At 41.1% G+C, this 23,705-nt stretch overlaps 1 protein-coding gene across 11 annotated transcripts in view; it reads left to right on the top strand.

Moving 5' to 3' along the window:
* Positions 1–5,017: 5,017 nt before the first annotated feature.
* The window catches only part of anks1ab (ankyrin repeat and sterile alpha motif domain containing 1Ab), a 56,916-nt gene continuing 38,228 nt past the window's right edge, over positions 5,018–23,705 (top strand). For 6 of the 11 annotated variants that reach the window (XM_053867339.1, XM_053867341.1, XM_053867335.1 and 3 more), the window contains exons 1-3: positions 5,018–5,149; positions 5,418–5,697; positions 23,608–23,680. In XM_053867339.1, coding sequence (XP_053723314.1) covers positions 5,431–5,697; positions 23,608–23,680 — 340 coding nt within the window. In that variant the 5' untranslated portion in view covers positions 5,018–5,149; positions 5,418–5,430. Of the gene's footprint in view, positions 5,150–5,375; positions 5,698–11,013; positions 11,070–23,607; positions 23,681–23,705 lie in introns of those variants that run through there. The other 5 variants (XM_053867345.1, XM_053867343.1, XM_053867344.1 and 2 more) reach the window with 4 other exon arrangements.

Genomic DNA, 23,705 nt, shown 5'->3' on the forward strand with positions numbered 1-23,705 from the left:
GATTCATTTTTATTTTATTCATTTTTTAAATGTTTTTGTTAGCTTTCTTTTTTTATTCATTTACTTTAAAGATCTTTTTGAGAAAGTTGCTTTTTGATGTACAATGCCAAGGAAACTTTCAAAACTGGTGGTCTGCACGGACCTTTTTAGTGACCATGTAGTGTAGCGATAAATCAGTTATTGGAGTTGATCTGGTTGTTATTTTAGGGAGAGAGGAAAAAAACCCACTTAATAATAGCACAACATCTGTATGCACAAATGCTTCCCTCTTTCCAAACAATGTAACTCTCTATAAACTTGCACCGAATCATAGCGAACCAAACTTCGTGTCCGGGGGCTTGTAGTGTATAAGCTGCTAAATGAAATCTTTATTTGAAGTGCTCTGGGCAGTGTGGCTTTTGCAGTGAAGAGTGTAAATTTGCTCGTTCTAGAGCTCCGGAAATAATGGTTGGTAAGAAAAAGCATCGCTGCAGCCGGAGGAAGCGAGTGACCCCAGAGGTCGGTGTCTGAACATTCTTGTACGCGACTGCAGAGTTCACATCCTCCCAGATACTTGGAGGAGAAATTATCTCGCCAGTCTGACACTGAATTAATCGGAAAGGCTCATAGTGACACGTCATTTGTTAGCATTTCTTTAGTTACCCACTCGTGTGAACTGTTGGAAAACAATAGCTTTAAACTTGGGGGTTGCACTTGTGAATGGTTTATTTGAAGTGTGTTTCCATGAAATAGAATTATTTGTTCATGATACTTTTTAAGTAATGCTCATTTGTTAGCTAGCACATTATTCATGTACCGTAAATTCTGGACAATAGAGCGCACTGGAATATTAGCCACAGCCACTAAATTTAAGTTCATACATAAGCCGCACAGGTCTATAAGCCACGGGTGCAGTGGTGCTGCCTGCACCGAAACAAATGCATCTGCATCTGTGGATGGATAAAATGGATCACTTCTATACTAGGTTTGTAAATGGGCTCCAGCAAGGAGAATGACTCATGAAACACACTGGGCAATGTTCTGAACTTATTCTGAACTCCTCACATCTTTTATTGACATTAAAGCGCTCAAAATGCGCTGTTTTCGCCTCTGTGTCCAATGTTCAGACACTACAGCTGGTCTCAGCTGCTGCTTCTCATCTCTGGTCCTCCAGGAGATCAGTTAGATCAGGTCAATAAAAAACCTGTGATTTCATCGGTTTGATGTGACGAGGCTCAATATTTTGGCAGCATGACGCTCTTTAGCCTGTAAAAATTCATATATTAGCCTCATCGCTGTAGAAGCTGCAGGGTTCGTAAATCGAGAAAAAATAGCACCTAATAGACTGGAAATTACGGTACTTCAATGTTTTCGTTTTTACAATATTGCATTTTTTTTTATTGAGCCAATTTAATTATCTGAATTTCTCTTTTTGCCCAAAATGGGTCACTGGATTTCATTATATAGCACTATTGCTTTAGTTGAAATGATAATATGTAACAAAATAAAGACATTCGTCAATAATGTATGTAAATTAATTCCTATCATTAAATAAATGTAGTAATCATTCATGTAATATTTCGTAACTGTATCCCATGTCTCATAATTTTTTTTTCTTGTATCATATTTCTGAAATGAATTTGCAATTTTTAATGGCAGCAATATTCATGATTTTGAAATGCAAAAGGAAGTTAAAGTATTTAGTAATAATAATAAAAAAACTGACATGTATTCAGTCACAGCCTTAATAACGTTCCATTTGTGCTCTCATTCACACACGCTTTTGTAAATTAGATCTTTAGCCAAAATTACTGCTGTCATTTGTGGGCAGATAGCAGGCTAATGTTGGGAATTCAAAATAGTAAATGGAATTATGGACCGGAATGGAGCGATAAGTGGATTACTGACGTGTCTTCTGTGCCAGTGTGTGGACAGACAATAGGCGCTGACAAATGAAACTTAAAATGATGGTGGAATAGCACGCAAAAGCACATGAGCGTGGAAATCTGTCACTCCAGCGTGTTTACTGTAGCGCTGGCCTTCTGTGACTGGCTCACCGTGCATGTCTTTGCTGGAGAAGATAGTTCATGAGTCACCATCGTCTTTAGCCTGAAGCTCAGCAGCCAGCCAGCTGAAGGAGGAGATGCATGTTTTATTTTTAACGCTCTAATATGCCGCAAAGACGTCATTATCTTCAAACACGTTGTATTCCAGTCTTCACGTTGTTACGAATGGCAAAGGCGATAAACTGCTTCATCCTATTTTTGCTCCTCGTGATCATGAAATGCGCAGTTGAGCGAGGCACGCTTCATTAGACTTGGCTGTTGTCAATGCGAGGTAGAGCGAGGCCTCCTCGCCGAGCAAAGGACGTGATCCTCAGTGATGTGCTCGCACCAGCAGTGCCCACAGGGAGGAGGTGAGCATGCCAGCATGTCCTTACGTTGGCACAAACTGGAGCCTTAATTCCTTTCCAAAATCTCCACTGTAGTTGTAAATCCTTCCACGCTTGTCGACACATAATGACGCGTTAAGTCCCAGATGAAGCGTTTTAATGCTCAATGACAAAATCATGGAAATGCTGTGAGACTAGACCACACTGCATTCGGAAGTGTTCTCGATTCAACTTCAAGTTGCATCTCGGGCTAATTGGAGAAAACTCCCCTTTGCTTTGCCACTTGAATGCAGCTGCTGTAGTAAATTAAAATTTATTACCAACCCATATTCTCATTAAATATTCATAATGTGCCCTCACTTTTGGGAGTTGGCTCTTTGAATTTAAAGGCGCCGTATTCTGCGTTTGCATTTTCTGACTTCTGTATGTTTCAAAAATTAAAATGCTACAAAAATAGGAAATGTAGAAACAAAAATGACAGTTGTATTTTAACGTTTGTCCATAGTGATCATACTAAACATCTAATCTAAAATAAAGGACTGAGCTGTGTTTCCACTGCCTAGGTTTCTTTTAAGTTCCATGATAAATATTTGGGGTCGGAATCTACTACCTTATGATTCAATTCCGATTTTTGGGGCCACGATTCAAAATGAGGCAGATGTTAAACCTTGAACATGTATTTGTTACATGTTATATAAAAACAAAAGTGCCTTTCTATTTTTAAAATGATACATTTGGAGTGAAGGGTCATGACTGGGGGTGGTTCTTTTAGAATCTTGGTAAAGCTGTGGCACAGCTGTCTCAGTGAAAAACCTTCGTGCTCTGTGTGTGTGTGTTCTCCAGATTTTGCCTGGCAATATGAGCCCGCCCTTTTGTCGTGTTGTTGACATGATCTTATTTACGCTTGGACAGTTTGCATCGGCTGTTCAGTAAAACCTGAAATGACGCTTACACTCTTGCCTTTAGCGAAGATGGAGCAGGAAGGATCTCCTTCCCCGCCATGTTTGTTTTGGTATTTTCTCTGCATGTGTCCACAACGTCAGGACATAGAAAAAAAAAATCGTTTTGTTTTCTTTTTGTCTGAAATGCATGATCAACACTCTAGACACCTGTGAGGTTCGGCCATCTTTAACATAAATAAAATTTAAAAATCTTTTCTCAAAATGTGGTTGAGAAGAGAAAATGTTATCTCTTATTCAACAAAGGGAGCTGGCAACTACGGACTGAAACTAAGATGAGGTGACAAACCGTTCTTGTTACTATTTTAAATGGTAATGTATGAAATTATTACAATTAAAATTACAGGTTACATGAAAAATTTGGCTCTGAGGCATTCCTTTGATAAGCCTTGCATCAAAATCTGACTTCTGAGAGGTTCTGAAATGCCACTTTAGGGTCCCCTGTCAGACGCTTCGATGGAGCCCGCAGTCCCTGACATTGTGACCTGGTCATGAGCTAGTGCCCTTGGTAAAATCATCCCATTGTTTAACAGCAGAATCCACATGAAATCTGTGAGACTGTTGCTTTGCTGTTGTTTTCTCTGATGGAATTCTACAGGGGATTCTCAACATGACTCCTCTGCCAGTGAGAAACTTCTTGTCCCAGAACTTTAAACCCACAGTCAGGAAAACTGTTACCGTAAAGGTCTCACTTCAGAATGTTGCTAATCCGTGAAGTCCAATAACACAGTAGAGGGAAAGTGCTGCCTATTGTGCGCAAGTGCGTTTATTGTTAAGTGACTGTATATTATTCAGTAATTCATTTCAGGTCAAGATTACTCGGCCGTTTCAAAGATGTCGAACTCAAATGCGAATCCATTATGACGTAAAGATAATTTTACCCCAGCAAAAATCAATGCAGTTTAATGGCTTTGGCAGCGCATGTGGGATTTTACGACTGTGAAGTGTCGCCTCTTTTGATGTCATTCTCGCACTTTGTGCTAAGAATTAATTAAACCGTCTTGCTCGAAGGAACGCTGGCAAAGATCAGGTATTTGACTGTCAATGGCACTTGGAGGGAAGGGAGGGGTGCAGGGGTGAAGTTTGAGTGAGTTTAGATGTCTGTGACCGAGTGAATTAGAGAAGGAAGGAAGCGAGAAGAGGAAGGATGCAAGAAGTGAAGTGAATGAACAGGAAGGATGGATTCATTGAAGTAATGTGACAGGCAGTGGAATTGAAGAGAAGAAGGCAGGAAAGATGGAAATACAGAAGGAAGAAAGGAAGAAAACAGAGAAGGCTAATGAACAAAGTAAAATGCCAATAAAAAATGAATGGAATTCTGCATTCTTGGGGCAACTGTCCAGGATAAGCTGTGGACAAACAAGTATGATCTGAAAAAAAAACATCCTGGTGGCTGATTGGAGGAAGAAGCTCTCTGCTGAGGTTTAAATTCTGGAGTTCGTCGGGTCCAGGCGTGAGTGACACCTTAAAGACGTTTGACTAAACAGCACTGAAGGTTGATGGACGGGTAGACAGCCGCGGCTTGTTCTGTAATCGCCTCAAACACGAATTACCTGACGTGAGTCAAACCCCAATCTCCTCCACACAAACACGTCAACACGCGCCTTTACCCGGGCACAGACTGGAAGGGGGGAACGTTGTCTATAAAATGGAGCAGTGAGTCCATAACCTGATTACTGGGCTGTCAGGCTGAATAAGGCCAGGCTTTTGGATCCTCCTGTTCTCTGATCATCGGATCTAGTTTTTCCTCGGCAGTCTGGGAACAACCTCGGAACAGAACCATCGCTGAGAGCCGCCAAAGGAGAACACGCATTTGCAGGTAAGAGGATTTTAAATGTGCTTGGCGATGAATCTAGCGCTATGACAACAATTGTTGACCTAAAATGGTTTGCATGAGGATGTGCTGAGAAAACATGAACTGTTTAACAAAAGCCAGAGGACACGGTCCGGTGGAAGGGAGGGGGACAGGAAACAGTGAGTGGGAGGGTCCTGATGCTTCTGCACAGAAAGTCACCAACTTTCAAGCTTGGCTAACTTTCCTACCAGAAGACTGTCCTGCTGAGGTTTTATTTATTCATGTCTTTCAGTTTGTAAACAACAATGGCACAGTGCACATCAGACCCCGCGGAGAAAACCCACAAGTCTGACAGCAACAACTGGAGTGCAGCTGGGTCCTCATCTGGAAGGGTCAAAGTCAGACCGGCGGACTTGCAGCTGATTCGAAGTTTGTCCAAGTCAGACTCCGACTTGTTAGGATCACCACGAGGAGAGGAGGACAGAGTTCTGGCTGGACGCAGTGAATCGGTGTCTAACTGCAGCACTGCACGTCGATCGCTGGAGCCTTCCTTCGCGTCGGAGTGGGATGAGGTAATGATTCTGAGAGGGGGAGGGCGGAGGACCGAAAGCTGGGCACCTCTGGAATTGTGGCAGGCTCACTGGTGAGGGCTGCAGTAGATTAGAGTGCAGCTTTTTGCTTCATTTCATTCTAAACCGGACTAAAAGGAACAATATGAGGAACCAAATACGCGAAGCTGGTACGGTGGTGATTGAAATTGACCGTCTTTTCCTTGTCTACTTCCCTGAGTGGAAGTTGTTCACAGGCCAAGATGTCATTCCTCCACCTCGACCTTGGTTTGCTCCTCTTGACTCAGATGTCAAACTTAATTTCAGAAGAGGTCAAAAATGGACAGAAGAATTTATTGACTTTTATTGATCTTAAATGTTTGGCTCTTACTGGTGTTGAGACACTGTTGCAGTATCTTATGGGACATGAAACATGGTTCTTGGTAGCAGAGAATGGCCATGGGTTTTCTTTAATGCACTTTAAACAAGTTGTCTTGAAAAAAATTACAATTATTATTTACTCATATATGTATAATTATATTCTAATGATTGCTGGTCCAGGTGATAATGGAACGTATCAATCAACGCATCAGCAACGCATTGTCTACTATGGACTAACTTAACTCTGACTTGGACATGTAAAGCACCAAATCTGCTTTAAGGCTACAGTGTGTGACTCAGCATCTTAAACCACCTCTTTGCATTTCCAGATGTCCTCTTATTTGTAATCTAGCTGCAGCCTCATGAAGATGTGATGTTGGTTTATCAGCCATGACACTGTCAGGGAGGAAACATGGTTAGCTGTTGAACACTTCTGATTCATCACAGTGGTGAAGTAACGTCAAACCATCCCATGCTCTAACCTCTTTAGTTTGCATTACAGACTTCAAAGTGTTTGTCTTTCTTTGTAGTCATACATGTAAGGCAATAATATCGGGGGATAAAAAGAAAAAATATATAAATATACATCTATACGGGTGTGCTTCTGAGTGCCTTTATTTGTCATTATTTGTATAATAAAAACCAAAAAATGTGAACAGGAGAAAGAAAGAAAGAAGGAAAGCAAGACGTGAACCCACAGAGATGAGGGAAATAAAGCATCCACAAAAATATGTGTGAGAAAAGCATAAGTAGAAGGAAGGAAGGTTTGCTGAAAAGAAGAAAGTTGGAAGGCAAAAAAGGTGACAGAAAGAAAACGGAGAAACATACAAAGCTTTCTTTTCTTACTAGGATATTTCCTGTAAAGTAAGAAAAGAATGAAGAAGAAAAAATAGACTGATGAAATAAACAAAAGAATGAACAAACAAAGGAGGAGTTGGATAAAAACGGAATATTCTGAGGCTATTATCCTGTACTTCAACTAGGTCACAGTATTAAGACCATTCGAAAAAACAACTGGACCACTAAAAAATAAGCTTTCAAAATGTCATTCCACTAGTTCACTCACGAGCATGACAATGCTGAGCTGTCTCGATAGCACCGCTCTCATCAGGATCAGACTCACTGCGCCTGAACAGGAACCTCGTACGGCGTTAGCTTAGCTAATCTCTCAGTGGCTTCTGCACCAAAATCTCCACTTCTATTTGGGGCAGATAGAAGCTAGCTGCATCTGGAGTCGCATTTCTGGATGGAAGTGAGAGACGAGGAGGGGTCTCGGGCAGCAGCATGAGCAGACTCCGGGAGTCCAGCAGCGACAGCGTGGAGCAACTTTATGCTGCCGTCAGTGTAGAAGCCTGTAGGCGAATGCTTGAATGCTTGAATGGCTTGATCACTTGCACCGACCTCCCCGTAGCAGCCCCGGCATCCAAGACTAATTGGGCTTGTGCTGTCAGTCCACATCCACTCAGTGCATGTCTCAGGGGCCGACCCACGCTCCCACTGTCTCCTCCTGCACTCCACTGGATCCTTTGCTCTGTCTTGCGCCATCTACTTTCATCCCTGTGTGAGCAACACCCTCCATTCACACTTGCACTGCATCACCAAAAAGCCCTAACCAGGAGTTTTCTTCTTTTTTTTCCGTACCACATCACAAACATCAACAATGGCTGGGTCACGGCTCGGATGTGCGAAGGCAGCCTAATAACAGTGATCAAAGATTAGTGAAGGATTGGGATGAAATTATCACTACTCCGAACTCATCCACATTACTGGGTAACATATACGCATATTCAGTGTCATTTTAACTAAATTATGTATAATACACTGAAGCTGACCTCAAATAAGATGTTCATTTAGTGAACCTAATTCATACAACAATTGACGCATGCATCAAACAAAATCATAGGACAAAATAAAACTCAACTGAAGATCATAAATTGGTATTTTCTGTGTTGATCGGTATAATGCACTACACACGAGAGACAAGACAGATATGTCCTAAAGGCGTTTTAAGCAATTTTTTAAAACTTTTGATAAAATTCTCGATCATCATGAACATTGAAAATGTTTCAATATTAGAAAATATATGTACGCTAATTTCAGAACTGTATGTTGCTTCTTTTTTTTCTCTCAGTCTGAACCCTGTGGCTCATACAGTGGCGTGGCTAATTTTTACAGGCTAGAGAACCTCATGCTGGCGAAATATTGAGCCTTTGTCACATAGCACAGATGAAATCACAGGCGTTATATAGAACTTAAAGCGCTCAAAATACGCTGCTTTTGTCCACGTGTCAGCATCTTAAATATGGCTAATAGTGTGCCCTGCAGTCTGGGAATTGCAGTCCATATTTTGTGGTTTAATTTGCCCAAATTGGTTTCAACTGGCAGGAATTTCCATTTTGAATTTTTAGGTGCCTCTGGAACAATGCATAAATATGCAGTATGAATAATCATATGTATTGTTTGCACAGTTGGTTCTATTGAATTACAACATTAAGTAAGCGTAAAGCTATTTGAAAGTGAATCAAATACAGAGCAGTGTCGCATAATCCAAGGCAAGAACTGGAAAACTGGATGTTTTAATTGTGCCACTGAGCATGGAAGCCTGTTCTTGAAAAATGAAGTGCATCATAAGAAATAGGTGAAGCAAGTTTAAGAATGAGGGACGAGTTGCAAACATAGGTATTTTGCTGACTTTGCAGGATTATGTTGCTCAGAAAGTTTACCTCAAACTGGTTTAGAGACCCACAATTTTCGACTCGAGACTTTGGAGGGGAGGTGTTGTTACCCGCCGGTTAAAAGACAGAGCAAGTCCCAGTGTTTACCCAAACGCATTATATGTTTAGTACTGCTCGCCCGTCTTCAGAATTGTGATCCTTCACATTCAGACACTTCATCCTCTCACAATAGTCTGAGTTGTCACTTCTACAATGATGTGGTTCGAATCTAAAGAAGTCCTTCATTTACATGAAAGTGCTCTGCTTCCTCAAAAACCTTTGACAAATCCTTCATTACTCACTGATATTACTGCTCCTTCCACTGCTTCAGTCCACAGCACGCAGGCACCTCCAGTGACAGCACAAGATTCGCGGCAGCATTTCACTCACTTATAAGAACCTTGTGGTGGCATTATATGAATTTTCCTGGATACACAGAATGAAATTCAAGTATTCCTAACTATGTATGGGTCAATGTCGGTGAGCCACACGTTTAAAGATGTCACCTCATAATTCCGGTAACTTTCAAGGTTAGCGTATTTACCCTGACTCCTACATGACAGCATACAGAGGCGTATGCTTAACTTCATGTGGCAGATTCCTGGACTGGCCTTTAATATTGCATGACAACAACTTCAGAGTTTTTGTTTCCTACATGATTTAAATACAGAAACTCCAAGGACCAGAATCATGCTTGTCACAATGCAAATCTGAGTGATTTGTGACAGGAAGTGCAACCTCAATAATGCCTTTTCATATGAAGCAGTGCTTCTCAATCATTTTCTGTTGCCACCCCCAGGAAGAATTAAACATTTCGCACCCCCCCAACTCTCCGCCACCTCTGTAAATAGTATCATTTGCCTATAAAATTACACCTCTGCATAACATTGTACCCTTGTTAACATTATAGAAAAATAAAAAGAAAGTAATGTAGATCAACTTCCAATAAAGAATAACTTTATTAACATTGTTTTTGTCTGTAAGAGACAAGACAGAAAAGGCTTGAAGTGCATCAATTTGCCAGAAAAAAAAAATCATGACATGGGTGTGCAATTACACTTTATTCTTGCACCATAAAATGTATGTTCCCCGAGGTCACATGCGCCTCCTCCCGGCATCGCTCCGAGGGGGCCCGCCCTTCTATTTGAGAAGGACTGATATAGAGGGAGATGAGTGATCAAAATCTCACTTTCATCTGCTATTCTAAGGTATCCTGAATCTGCGGAGAGAGTGGGTCTGGCAAGAGAGGCACCGTTTGTTTGGTTAGAAAGGCATCATCGTGACCAGAGATACATCTCGATATTTGGAAACTGTTGTCAGGAAAGTGGTTGCTGCACTCTCTGATGAGGCTGAGACCAATTAACTAAGCCTCACCCCCCCTGTTTCTACTAGGTTTTTGTTTCATGCTGCATCCTGTTTGAACGAAAAGTCCACCGTCTCTCTTCTCGACTTGTGACTTCCTGTGGGAGTTTCAAAGAATACACATGGTTTGCTTCCAAATCTCAGCTGGACGGTCTAGTTATTTTTGAGTGATCCTCTCTCTCGGGTGAATCCTGCAATGTATCGTACGAACATGTATTTGTGTCACCATCAAGACGCTCCATTGTTGAGACTGGCTGCCTCAGCTCTCTCTGACAGATCTGTTTATTCAGGCCATGTTGGGCGGGGTGTCCGGCTCTTTAGGGCATCCTGTTTTGGAGCGACTCCTTCGCATCTATTCCTACTCTCTGAGATATTAAGGGATTTAATGTGGGTGTTTTTCCCTGTGAGCTCTGAGGAGAGCTTGAACAGAAACAATGTTCTCGAACCAAACATCAAAGTGTATGTAGTAAGAAAAGAGCTGGATCTAGATGGGGTTATGTGTGATCCATGTTGCCGATAAAGAAATGCAAATACTGTGTCTGATTGTTCAGTGAGACTTGCAGAGGTGACAACAATCCTGTTTACATGACAGACCAGAAAAAGGTTACCACCAGACATGGAGGTGTGTACTCCCGTTGAGGATTGCAGCATTGCACAATACTTAATGCACAATGAGTATTTAAAAAGGAAATTGATGTTTTGAACCCATATATCACAGGCTCGTTCTTTGTGTGGTCGCTTTCTGTGGTGTATTAAAGTTAGATCGTCTTGCATCCAATGGCTTCATCATCACCACTGTGATGTTGACGCGTCAGAGTAAAAAGTGATAAATAGTCTGCATATAGTATTTTAATTTGACATGATTCTCACTGCTTTTCACCAGCAGACTTCCTGCGCGAAACGATGCACTGATCCCCAGATTGGCTGCATCTCCAAGTGGTCAGTATTGGCGTTTTCATCCACCTGTTATTCAAATTTTCACAGACTGTAAAAATAAACATTAATGGGAACGCTAGAAGTTTTTACAAAATTTGCTCAAAAGGTTTCACACTTCGAGGAGGTGGATTTGTCTGCTGTTTTGCGGATAAACAATGACATCATGGCTCCATCTGCCTCAGCTGCCTCCCTGAAATCGCACTACAAAGCAGTATACATATTAGAGTATTGTGCTACTCTGTCTTTATAAGTAGCGAGCGATTGTTGAAACAAAATTGAATTCCATGTGATTTTGATTGAGCAGGAAACAGGTGACCACACTGACTGTTTTTTCTTCATATTGAGGTAAAAACCTTTCCTGTCTCTGCGGTGCTCGCTCTCCACACCTCCGAGGCTGGAGCGCGCACTCCAGGGTTTTATGTCCTGTTGTGGGCTGGAGCTCGGACAGGGATGAGGAGAGTCTGGGACAGAGCGTGACTTGGTTTATGACTTTGTCACAGCCAAACTGCACAGAAGCGCACATTCAGAGCTGGACACGCACCAGGCACCTCTTCACTTCTGGAGAGACGTCACTCACTCGGCAACCCCTCCCACATGCAGCGGCCACACACATAGAGGAACAGCGCACCTGCAGCAGACACTGTACATTCACTCCTACAAAAGCCTATTTTAAGGCTTGGAACGCATGATTTCTTTTTCCATTATTTGCAATGGGAAAAATCGATTCAGATTTCAAACAAATCGCTTCTCGAACAGCTGTCTGGAACAGATTGTGGTCGAGAACCGAGGTACCACTGTATAATAAAACAACGTCTAAATATAATAAAATATTTTCTTTGTCATAATAAAATAAAATATAAACAAAAAATAGAAGATAAGTAAAGTGTAAATGAAAGTATTGCCATCAAATGTTAATAAAAAGGTCATTTAAAAACTGCTCCAACAGGGGAACAGATTTCACTGTTGGGGGTTGTTTTCTGTTCAAAAACTTCTCCATAGTTGGTAACTATAGCAGATTTGCAGCTGTCAAGTCAATTCAGTGACACAGTACTGCCACCATATTTGGCAAGTGTGTCTCATGGCTTCTAGCCGCCCTCTAGGGGGCGCTCACAGCCCAACCATGGGCCTCGGCCCTATGGCTAAGATATTTCGATGATCAGAGTCAAGCCTGGGAACATTATGAGAGGAGATCTGGACCCATTACTCTCAGCTACTCTAGGCCTGAAAGAGCAGCAGCTCTTTCCTGAGATGCTCTGGTTCCACACCTACAGCTCGAAAATCAAGCTCATTACTGCAGTCTGGATAGAACATGTAAGGACGCCACCTCAAGTCTAGCACCTTCACATCTCAGTGAAGACATGGGAGAAGCTTACACGGTCTAGTAAGGAAGACCAGCGTCCACCCTTTGTCTGTGGTGGTGCAGCGGGGAGGCGAGTAGTGCTGCAGCCTCACAGGAAGACGGCCCCAGGATCGGGTATCAAGTGGTTGTCTCTCGATGTTGACTGCGTCCTGTGACAGACGGGCGTATCTCTTTCATCCTATGGGGCTGGGTTAGGCTCACCACCTGAACCAAGACCACTTGTGGAATCCACTGATTCATGTGGGTTCACGTCTTCCAAATTTCAACATGAAAAAAATAAACTGTGTTCGATGTTATTGTTCATCTCCGTTGAAATCCCAGGGTTCAAGTGTTTGGTCTTTGTGGTAATATGTCATCTCATAAATTCTCCAAAGGTTTTGCTGCTTAGTCTGTTTGTGACTATGATATTTCATCCCATCGAGCATGAGCTGGGATTTACTTGAGCTCCTCTAAAGCACGTCTTATAACGGGAACTGAGAATGTTTGGTAAATAAATGAAAATAAAGTGGCTCAGGTTGTCTGAATGAATGTGTATGCGCTGAAGCCTTTTCAAGGTGTCACTTGCGAATCTACAAACAGCAGACAGCACTTAATAGAAAGTACTTTGGTACGTTCATCCACCCGCTACAAGGGGCTGCGTGATGAGTGTGATGGCTTATGACAATACATCGTCGTGTCCTCCATCCTGTCAGCTTTTTGGATTAGAAAATCACATTTTGACTGGAGTTAGACTGAAGCGTTGGTGTGGGCACATTACTATTTAATGCATGGCCATGTAGCACCACTTTGGAGTATAAATATCTCGTGAAAGAAAAGACACGATTCTGGGAATTTGCAGAGTCAAATGAGGATAGATTTGTCCTAAACTGTCGTGACACAAAGTTTTCTTCACTCATACAACTGCAAAGCTTGACTGGATGGCCATTTCTTTTTGTGTCTTTGATTCTTTAACTGCAACCTGTTCCTCTTATTGTGAGACTACAGACGCTGGCCAAGCAGAAAATGAAAAAGACGACAAACAAAAAGAAAGCTGCGTGACAGCTGTGTGTTGTTAATAAGATAAGGAAAGTCAGCATACTTTCTTTCTCTTAATGAATGACTACTGCATTTGTCTGGGCAGGAAGCACACCGCACATCAACTTTAAGACCTACATGCTCTTCATTCACATCCAAACATATCTGCCTAACTTAAAGTGATTTTGAACTACTAACTTTACTACATGTTCACACAACATAGAAGCGCCCGCACGAGAACAAACACATGGTATATACAGTTACAATTTTTGTCTCCTTGTATTTTTGTCCTTTTTTCCAGCAGACATTCTGTTAATCATACTGTTTTCCCTCAGCATTTCCCTCTGATAATTATGAACTTTATTTATTTATGTATTTATTTATTATCCTACGTTCCTTTGATCATTGATCTTCATCATAAACATTTCTCTTCTGGTCTTTATATTGTGGAATGATTCATCGCTTTTCATCATAACTCGTTTGTTTTTTTCCCTTCGTTTTTAGCCACAAGACATATACAAAACACATTTTTCTTTTTTTTTTTAAATCACAGAGTTGCTTGACTGATCAAATAATTTTAGCTTTGAATCTCAACTTTACTCAAATTTAACCAAGTATTGCCTGGGCGCCATTAACAGTCCCAGGTTTTAATGTGACTGCATGAATAAATCAATGACTGACTGAAATAATGAGTAATTACAAAGAAACTACTGTGTAAAAAGAAAGAGACCATCATTGGAAAAATTGTATGAAGCATGAGCACTTTCAACACTGGAGCTAGTATTAGCATGAGGAGCGACAATGAGTTACCAGGACAGCTACAGACTGAGAATGACTAGCATTGAACATTTACTATTGCGCTACTTAGCTTGCAAGCTAGCATCAAGTCAATGCATTGCTTTGTTAGGATGCCCATAATGACAATTTACACATAACATATTCACTTATTTGAAGTGGTAATTTCAATAAAATACGATGGAAATATGAATGTATCTGTTTCGATATATGCTGCTGGAGCTCCACACTGCTTTCATATTCAGCTTCATGAGTCCAAGATGAGCTCAACAGTGCCGCCAAAATTATCACTAGGATTATGATTTGACTGATCACAAGACACCAAAGCCCAACAATGATCAATGTCATTTTGAGTTTGGATTTTAATAGCCTTAATTCCATCTCAACATTTTCTGACTGCCAGTCAAACCCATTCCAATCACTATTACCGTCATAACAATGAAGCTAGAGCCGTTTTAGCACAATGTACGGCTATGTTACTGTCGTGCTAATTAACTTTTCGGGATTAACCAAAGTCATTTTCGACAATGAAGCTCAGAAATCAACTTATCTTGAATTTTTCTTCGTGTAAATGCTCTGTAATTAGCAGGGAATTAGCAGAACAATGGCTCTGCTGTCCAGCTGCACAGAGGCTTCCGTATAGAGTGGCGCTGAAATGAGAGAGTGAGGACACTCTGAAGGCTTGTCACTTGCGCGGCAGTCATGTGAGGCTGTGGGAAAATCGACTGCTTTCCATGATGAAGGTCTTGCTCACACAAAATAGTAGTCTACTGACAGTTCTGCGTTGAATGTAAAATAATATACTTATAATATTTAACAAATTACTAAAAAAGAAGACAATCTGGTGCCATATTCCAAATATGTGGATGCCATTAATGCGCTGTCACCTCTGGATGCCTCCCTGTTGACGTGTTCAGGACACATTAAAGGCCTCATTTTTCCCCCCCGAATGGTGCAGGGAGAGAAGAGAGTGGCCCTCTTTGCTGGAGTCACTTCCCTTTGGACCAAGTGCAGATAAGCCGAGTACCGTATGGAATTCCTTTTAGCGAGATAAGAACACGTAGGATTCAGTCAAATATTTAACTCCACTTCACAATGTTGAGCTGCTTTTCCTTCAGAGGCGTCACGCTTGATATTTTTTGCCATCATTATCATCCATCTTTTGGCTGCTCACTCCTCGGCTTTATAACTATTCGATCTGCCTTTCATATATAACATTTAAGAGGCAGTCAGAACATTCCTTCCTGTCTGAACTTGACCTGTTTTTACCTCTGGGGTTTGATGCTGACTCATATTTCTTTCTTTAATGCTCTTGATTTTAATGCAAAAGTGTGAATATGTTTGTGATCATCAGTTTAGAACTTGGGGTGAGACTTGAAGAGATTCATCTACATTCATTGATAAGAAAAAAAATGAATCCACCTAAATCACACAGATTTATCGCGTAAAAACTTTCTTTGGCAGGCAGCGTCTTTACAGTGCACCAGTTCCAGGTACCCCACATTATGCAATGTGATGTCATAATAAAACTTCCATGATGAAAACTGCGAAATGAGATTGCACTTACGGACAGAATATGTTAATTTAAAAACAAGATCATGATTAATTCATGAAGTGATTAAAGTGTAAATGTTGTTCTGTAAACTTCCTGCAACAAGTTCAAACAAGATTCAAAGGGAATCAAATCAATACAAAGTTAGCTTTGCATTTATCACATCGTGAGTCGCGTGCTATATATTTAACCTCAGCAATCAGCTATGCATTAGTTGAGCAAAATCATCATCATATATGCAATTTTATGCACACAATTTCTAAAATAAAGTATGGCCAGAAGTGAAACTAGCATATGGATGAGCATGCTAGGTTTTCTCCGACGCAAGCAAGGTGAGCCGTTTTCCTGTGGAACGCATGGACTGGTTTGGTGTGACAGAGGCTGAAGCCTAACCAACGTAGCGTCGTGGCGAGACGACACCCTGTACAGGGTCACCAGTGTACAGCAGGGACCATTTAGCTCTACAGCAACACCAACACAATTTGGAGTCAGCGACGACTGCAGAAGGAGAACTCCTGGGAGCCCAGTTACCTTTTTATTCCAGTTTGATTCTCTGCAGCCGCGGACCACCCTCTACCCTTCATCGCTTTTGTGTCTCATGTTTCTTTTATGTGTACTACCTAAATAATCTAGGCTTTTGTCCGGCCAAGTTATCTTCTTTCTCATCACTCAAACTAGACGGCGAATGCGCTGTTTTAGCCCTGACTTAAATAATTGACTTCTTTAAGGCACATCGTGCCAATTATTTTGACAATAGAGGGAAACAAGACACTTCAAAACACAAATGATACACGCACGCATCCAAGTGTGGTGTTTTATTTTGCCTTAAGTTTCGGAACAAAATAATGGGATTAAACAAGGATCTGTCATTTCTTTGACCTGGCGCTGTTACCAGTAATAGAAACAGCATGAATGATTTAAAGGCAAGATGTATTCACTGCGTTGCCTCAATTCTCGAAAGGCAAAGGTTGACACGACTCCATGTTAGAGATGCTTGAGTGGCTTAATTCATGTGTGTACTCTAAATTTCGCAGCTGTATTCCTGATGTCATTACTCATGCAAGCTGCTCAAGTGCATCCTTCTTTCAGCCAAGACAAACCAGGACCAGCCATCTTTGATGTTTTTATCAATCGCATCTTTAATGCCAGCCACGCTGGGGGAGTTCTTAAGCATTGTTCATTTGCAGCGTGGGGGCAAGGGGGAGCCCAATATGGTTAATAGAAAGTGCTTAAAATTAGCATTTTTCAAAGTGCAAATGAAAGAGAATTAAGTTCCGAAAAACGTTTTCATGTTGGTAATTCCAGTTGATGTTAAAAAGGGACAGTTTTCAAAGGATGTGTAAGCTGGTTCATAATTCATATACAGAGCCACGGCAGAGTGAACACATCCCGAGATCTAGTTAGACAGTTGTGGAGCATGAATATGAGAGTAGCTGTTGGTGGTGGGGGGGTGGAGGAGGCGGGAGGGGGGAGGAAAGGAGAGGTGGAGGGGAGTTGAGCTGTTCTACCGGTCACACTGTCAGTGATGTTACTCACCTGGTCTTACATAAGAAACCCTGCATTTAGTCTGCAGTTGCCGGCTTTCCAATTATAATGAAATGACTCGGGGGTATTTGGCACAGATGGTTGCGCGGCCAGTTGTTTGAAGCAGATTTCAGGCCGCCCCTGTGATGTGTGCTCGAGCAAGACTTTATAATAAATGCCTCGGCTGCAGATCGCAATGCTCAGATTTGCTTCCATGTTTTGTCAGTTTGGCTTTATTTAAAGGTCACTGATATTACAAGTGAAGTGAGTAAGAAAAAAAAAAAAGTCGTGACTTGAGTAGATTTGACTTTCCATGGGTCTATTGTCTTACACGAGTTGGTTGATGTCATTCGTCCAATCTCGACATTTTCCCTCGATCGGATTACTGCTGAAAAACGGTGGTTGTCACCAGAGGTGCGTCTATTGGGACGTCCAACAATGAGTGAGCATCAGAACTGGACCCTCAACAATGGAGACATAATCCTTTTTTTTTTTTATTATTCATCCCCATTATCCGGTTCTTTTGACCGTGGACAGCGTCGATCTGTGACTTCTCTTCTCAATGGCCGTCATTTCAGCACATTAGAAGTCAAGCCAGTCCGTGCAGCGGATGTGATTAATGAGTCATGTTCATCAGTGAATTGTTTTTCAGACCGCATTTAACCAGACACCTCAGGCCGCGGGTCAGAAACTATCAGCCTGAACCCGTTAACTCGGTGTACCACTGCCGGTGACAACAGTGCTGGCCATGAACTATCTCTCAGGTGGCCAATAGATTGTGACTGACTGCAAGCCGCCTGCTTGTGCAGAGGTGGATCACATGATTAATATGCTTCTGTCAGCACCAAATTTGCACGCAGAACTGTAATTTATTAGCATCAAATGGTGATCTAAAATTAACATTTCCGCAGCATGTGCAGTATTAAAATGTAAATCTCTATCATTCCAGGAATCACTGACATAGTAGCTCAGCCTGAATCAGACTGAGAAACCTTATTCACTGTGCTTCATAACCGCTCTATGAAGGCCTGGCCAGTGTCAAGTGTCTCAGGAAGCGCATCATGCTGGAATAAGTGTGTCACAAGTGCACTATTGTAGTGAAGAAATTTCACGCTTCTCTCCTCTGAAAGATGTGTGTCTCAGTTCGAAGATGGGCCTCTAAGCAGCACAGGCGATTCACACAGAAGATATGGGGACGTTGTATCGAGCAGCAACAACCTTTGTCTTTAGAGTCTTTTAACTCCCATTGTGGTGAATTATCCTCTTTATTATGTTTGGTCTGCTTCAGCTCTGACTGCGGCTCTGTTTGTCTCAGGAAAGAAACAAGGAATTTTAGGAAAATTGATGGTGATAAGTCAGTCTTTCAGTATCTGGAGCAGAGCCAATCATTTTTATTATACATCAATTTAGGGTTTGGTGATTTTAAATAGTGCAGCCCAGTGGAAACTTTCTTTATTACACACAAAGAAATATGATATCTAATGTGCATTGTGATATGATTATGGGGTAACATGTCAGAATGAGGAATACATTATTTCAGTAATACTGGGGATATATATATATATATATATATATATATATATATATATATATATATATATATATATATATATATATATATATATATATATATATATAACAGGGGATGAATCGGTTGTTCATAATGACTAATTGGAGGTTAGAATCCAGCTAGAAGAAGTAGTTTATTTATATCATGAGGGACCTTAGATAGTCTACTGTATGTTCCCTGATATAAAATGTAATCGAAATCGTCATCGACTTTCTGATCTTTGAATCTGGAAAAATGCCCTCTGTGCTTGGTGTGTGTGAGTCAGAGTGCACTTAAATCAGAGGACAATATTGTTGGCTGCTTTATGATTCACACTGTGGTGGCTGAAGATCCAGGTGTGGAGATGGTCATTAAAAACAAGGACGTGAAATATGAACCTGATCTGTCAGGAGATGCACTTTTGGGATTTTGTATTCATTTTCTTATTGCAAACGAAGGAGTGAGTGAAAAATTGGAAGTGTCAGTTGAGCGTCAAAACGCACCAAATTGTACCCATCCGTTTCTATTCACATATCTCTATGCGTTCTTTGCGTGGGTGATGCCGTTCACCAATATACCCACCAGGGGGAGCAGTCCAGAGTAAAAAGTTGTTAACACCAACAAACTCCAAAACAAACATGGCGACTGTGGGTGAAGTATTGATAATGTGCTCACAAATGAGGAAAAGGGAGGCAGCGTCGTAGAAGGCGGTGGTCGGTTAAATATATCGCAACTGGAGGACGGACAATTTCCGTCATTGTTATGTCTTCTTCGTGTCTCATTAGAGCTACAGCACGTATCAGGTAGTAACACCAACACTGACTTCCATGGTTTCCAGTGGTACTGCTCTATTTGGTCTGTATCCATAAGCTTTGTGGAAACAAAATAAACACAGAGCATGGACAGAAGGCTCCGTCTGTATACCATGCTTTATTCATTTTTTAACAGTATTTATTTTCAAATTGACTTTGGTTGTTACAAACCCATGGTGGATGAATCAAACTAGCTAGCAAGTCGCAAACTGTGAAGTCAGGAGAGAAAACGGCTTTGAACATCGTATGCCAGTAAGTGTGCCTTTGATCTGGAATCCTGATTCCTGGAAAAACTGTGAGTAAACCAAACAGTCGCACAATTAGGGACCACGTGAAATTCTCATTTCTGCTCTCTAGTCGATGGTGAAAGTCAGTAATGGTCAAAACAAGTTTCTGATTCAGCTGTTTGCTGCGATGTTAGTTCAGAAAAGAGATGAACGTCTCTGCTCAGACTATAACTCTGAAAAAGATAATTGTGAAATGCAGAATAATCCGTCAATAGCACTGAGAAAGATTACCATGGAGCGATTAAGGAAGAGCCATAACAGAAAAAGAATGAATGGAGCCACAATAAACCCCTGAGATTAGAGCTCAGAAAATCAGATTTCAATGCTGCCAGCACCAAATTTACTTTTGCAAAACCTTTGTTATCATTTTTGGGTGGCGGCTCAGACAAATTTCCGCGTCGTAAGGAGACAAATTAGATAAAGAAAACATTTCCAGGAAAGCAAATCTCGTCGCAGCAGCAGAAACACATTCATCGCAGTAACTGCTGGTATAGCTGCCGCACAACACGGTATGTAGCATGTTATGAAATATTTCAGATCTTACATCATCATGACACCTTCTTACTGAGGAGCAGCATTTTGATGACAGGTTTTCAAAAAGGTGCACTTAAGCTCAGATGTGATGTGTGTGAGTGTGTGTGATATAGAATGTAACTGGGTTAATTCAAGGAGTAATGTGAGGTCTGTATCGCTAGAGGCATATGCCATCCGTCCCACGTGCCCGACTTCCAAATGAATCAAGGCTTTTTCACAGTGTTGATGCCACTAGCGAAGTGCAAAGGGCTTTTTCAAACTCTAAATATTGCATTAAATAAGCCCGACTCCACGAGTTAAGGCGGAATCTGTTTTTTTTACACGCTTTGAATCGATGATTAATATGGAGCAGCCCTGGACGGGTGACTGTTTAGCATGGATTCTCAGCGACCCCAAGCTTCCGGAATCAGGAAATTTGTGATTTGCCAAAACTTGGATGAAGCTCATTTTATCTTGAGCTCCACCAACCTGCGCTGAACAAAACACGAATGAATCTTTTAAATTCTCATTTAACAAAATCAAACTCAGATTTGGTGACTACATTGAAGAGATTTTTGTCAATGTCTCTGAAAGTTTAGTACTTGTTTTGCAATATAAAATTATTTTCGACCCCATATACACAGGACATTGGTCACATGACCTGCAGAAATTAAAAAGCACCCACTAGGTTTCACACATAGACTTTGAATAACAAGACAGATCTGTGCCTTTGTTCCAAAGCTGCCATCTGTATTATTTTATCATTTTCTAAAGTTCCAATCCATTACTTTAAAATTACACTCTACTTGAAATGCTTCATCCATTAAAAACTATTTTAGTTTTCATCTTTATCAGGTTGTTATTTTTTATGTATTTTTTATATTACTTGATACAATATTTATATTTTCGTACAATTCACCTGAGTAGTCAGGAAGACAGACAGTTCTAGTACATTTCAATCGAGTTCAAAGGTCTGAAAATGTTCCTATACCACTTGGTTGAGCAGGCAGTCAAAGGGCAGAGCCTGGTGTGAGGCAGCGAAATAAGTACATCCTTCATCTTAGATCAGATCAATAATAAAGGACATGTGATATTGAGAACACTTGACGGAGAAACATGTTGTCGTGTAAACAAGGTCAGTGGTATGTTTGTTCAGCGTACCAGGTCCTCTGTCCTTGAAGAATGACGCGTCAGCATGTGGTGTGACACTGAGGAGATGTACTGCTCCTCTACTACCACATGATCTTTATCATGGGGAAACATTAACGTGTTACACTGATGATAATTAGAGAAAGTAAAAATCTATAAAAAGAAATCTCAAAAACGTTTTAGAAAATGTACCTGTGGGAAAAAAAACTTTTTTAATGGCATGGTTGTCATTTCTGGGTGTGTTTCTGTACCCTCAGACGTTCTCAGATCGTTCTAAAGAAGTCATAATAATGCTCTCATAAATTTGCCCTCAATTTCTAGTTTTAGATTAAATTCTATTTTTTGTCTATTCCACTCCTTATTTAGAATTGTACCCTCAGATGCTGAAACACAAATTGAGCTGAGTAATGTGTGTCACTTCGAATTTCACTTTAAATTCCAAATAACTTTACTTTCACTTTATAGTCATTCATTCTTTTGTGGTCACTTCTTCCCATGGTGAGGTCATGGGGGACCTTTCACCTGGCAATATAGGGTGAAAAGCAAGGCACAGCCTGGCCTCACAAGCCTCCAGTTGACCGCTTTCCACATGAAGACACAACCACTGCCACACCAACACTCACAATAGTAGGTCAAGAGAACATTGTTTTGACCCGCCAGGTGTGTGAAGACTGAGATCAGTTGATCAACAGTCTGGAGATGCTTGTGTCAGCTGACACCTGATGCATGTTCAGCTGGAACAGAAGCCTGCGCCCACTGTGGCACTCTCTCAATCAGTTTGAGACCCCTGATGTATGTAAGTATGTAAATCCATCCTGAAGTTGGAATGAGCCACTACACTGAGTTTAATTGAAGTCCTCTTCCATTCCATTCCATGTATTACTTCCTTGTTTCAATTTCCACAGATATTGTGCTTTTTTTGTTTATTTTATCACTCATATTCAAGATTTAATTTTGAGTAGTATTTTAATTCTATTTTTTCCCAAAACAAGTAGTGTACGAGTTCCTGCATTTGCTCCAATACTGACACTGCCATAACACATAAAGTTACTTTGAGGATTTTTATTATTGGAACAACATTCCATGTATGCATGTTTTTCTTCTACATGGGTGACACAAATTTTACACAATTGCTGTAAACAGTCTTTTAAAAACTACATGGTATCGGTGGCCATTCTATGTGTACAAGCACAAGTACTGAATCCCGTGATCTAACCAATACCGGTATTGGTGCATCCTCAACATTTAGCATCTGCAATATCCCAGTATGACCTTTGCAGAAAGTCAGTGCCAGGCCTGCTTTAGGAATCCAAAATGAAACTGAACTTGCTGACATCAACAACATATGAAGGAATACACACTCAATAGTTATTTGAATGCAAGGCAAAAAAAAGAGAAGATAATGGTATTCTGGTTTGCAGCCTACAGCACCTATAGACTTCTCTCTGAGCTGCTCTGTAATCTCATGCATGCAGCGCTGTGCTCGCTTAACCCTGCAACAAAATGTGGCTCTTGTTTGAGAGTTAAATATTACAGGTCTGAGGGGGCAGCATGCAAAGCTGGCACCAGGTCCTGTGCTAAACTAGTACATCGACTTCACTAAAGCCTTCAGGAGTATAATTCAGGCTGCTAGGTTTTTGCTGAGTGGCACTATAGTCATTGAATTATTGTCCTTGTTGGACTCGTGCTTGTAATCCATCACTGCAGGAGCCATCCACCCCCCTTTGAAATGCACCAGCAGCTGCACTGTCCCAACTTCTTACCAGAGCTTTTCATAATACATGTCCTCTTGCTTAGCCTATTTAAAAGTTGACAAGACGGATACAGACTCAGACAGGTAGTGAACATGTTTTTTTCAAGGCTCGCTTTCATGGCTCCTCTCAGATTGACACCTGGGAGGATCCATGTGTGGTCGCGCTCCATACAGGTCCAAGCAGGTGTGTTTCAGTTAACACGCCTCACTAATACATCCATATCCTCTTCCAGATTGAGAAGATCATGAACCTGATCGGCGCTGGCATCGAAACGTCCAAGAGCAAGCAGACGCTACCAAACACAGGTATTGTGTCTTCAAATTCCAGAGT

This window comes from Synchiropus splendidus, chromosome 6 (genome assembly GCF_027744825.2).
Source record: "Synchiropus splendidus isolate RoL2022-P1 chromosome 6, RoL_Sspl_1.0, whole genome shotgun sequence".
Classification (NCBI taxonomy): Eukaryota; Metazoa; Chordata; class Actinopteri; order Syngnathiformes; family Callionymidae; genus Synchiropus; species Synchiropus splendidus.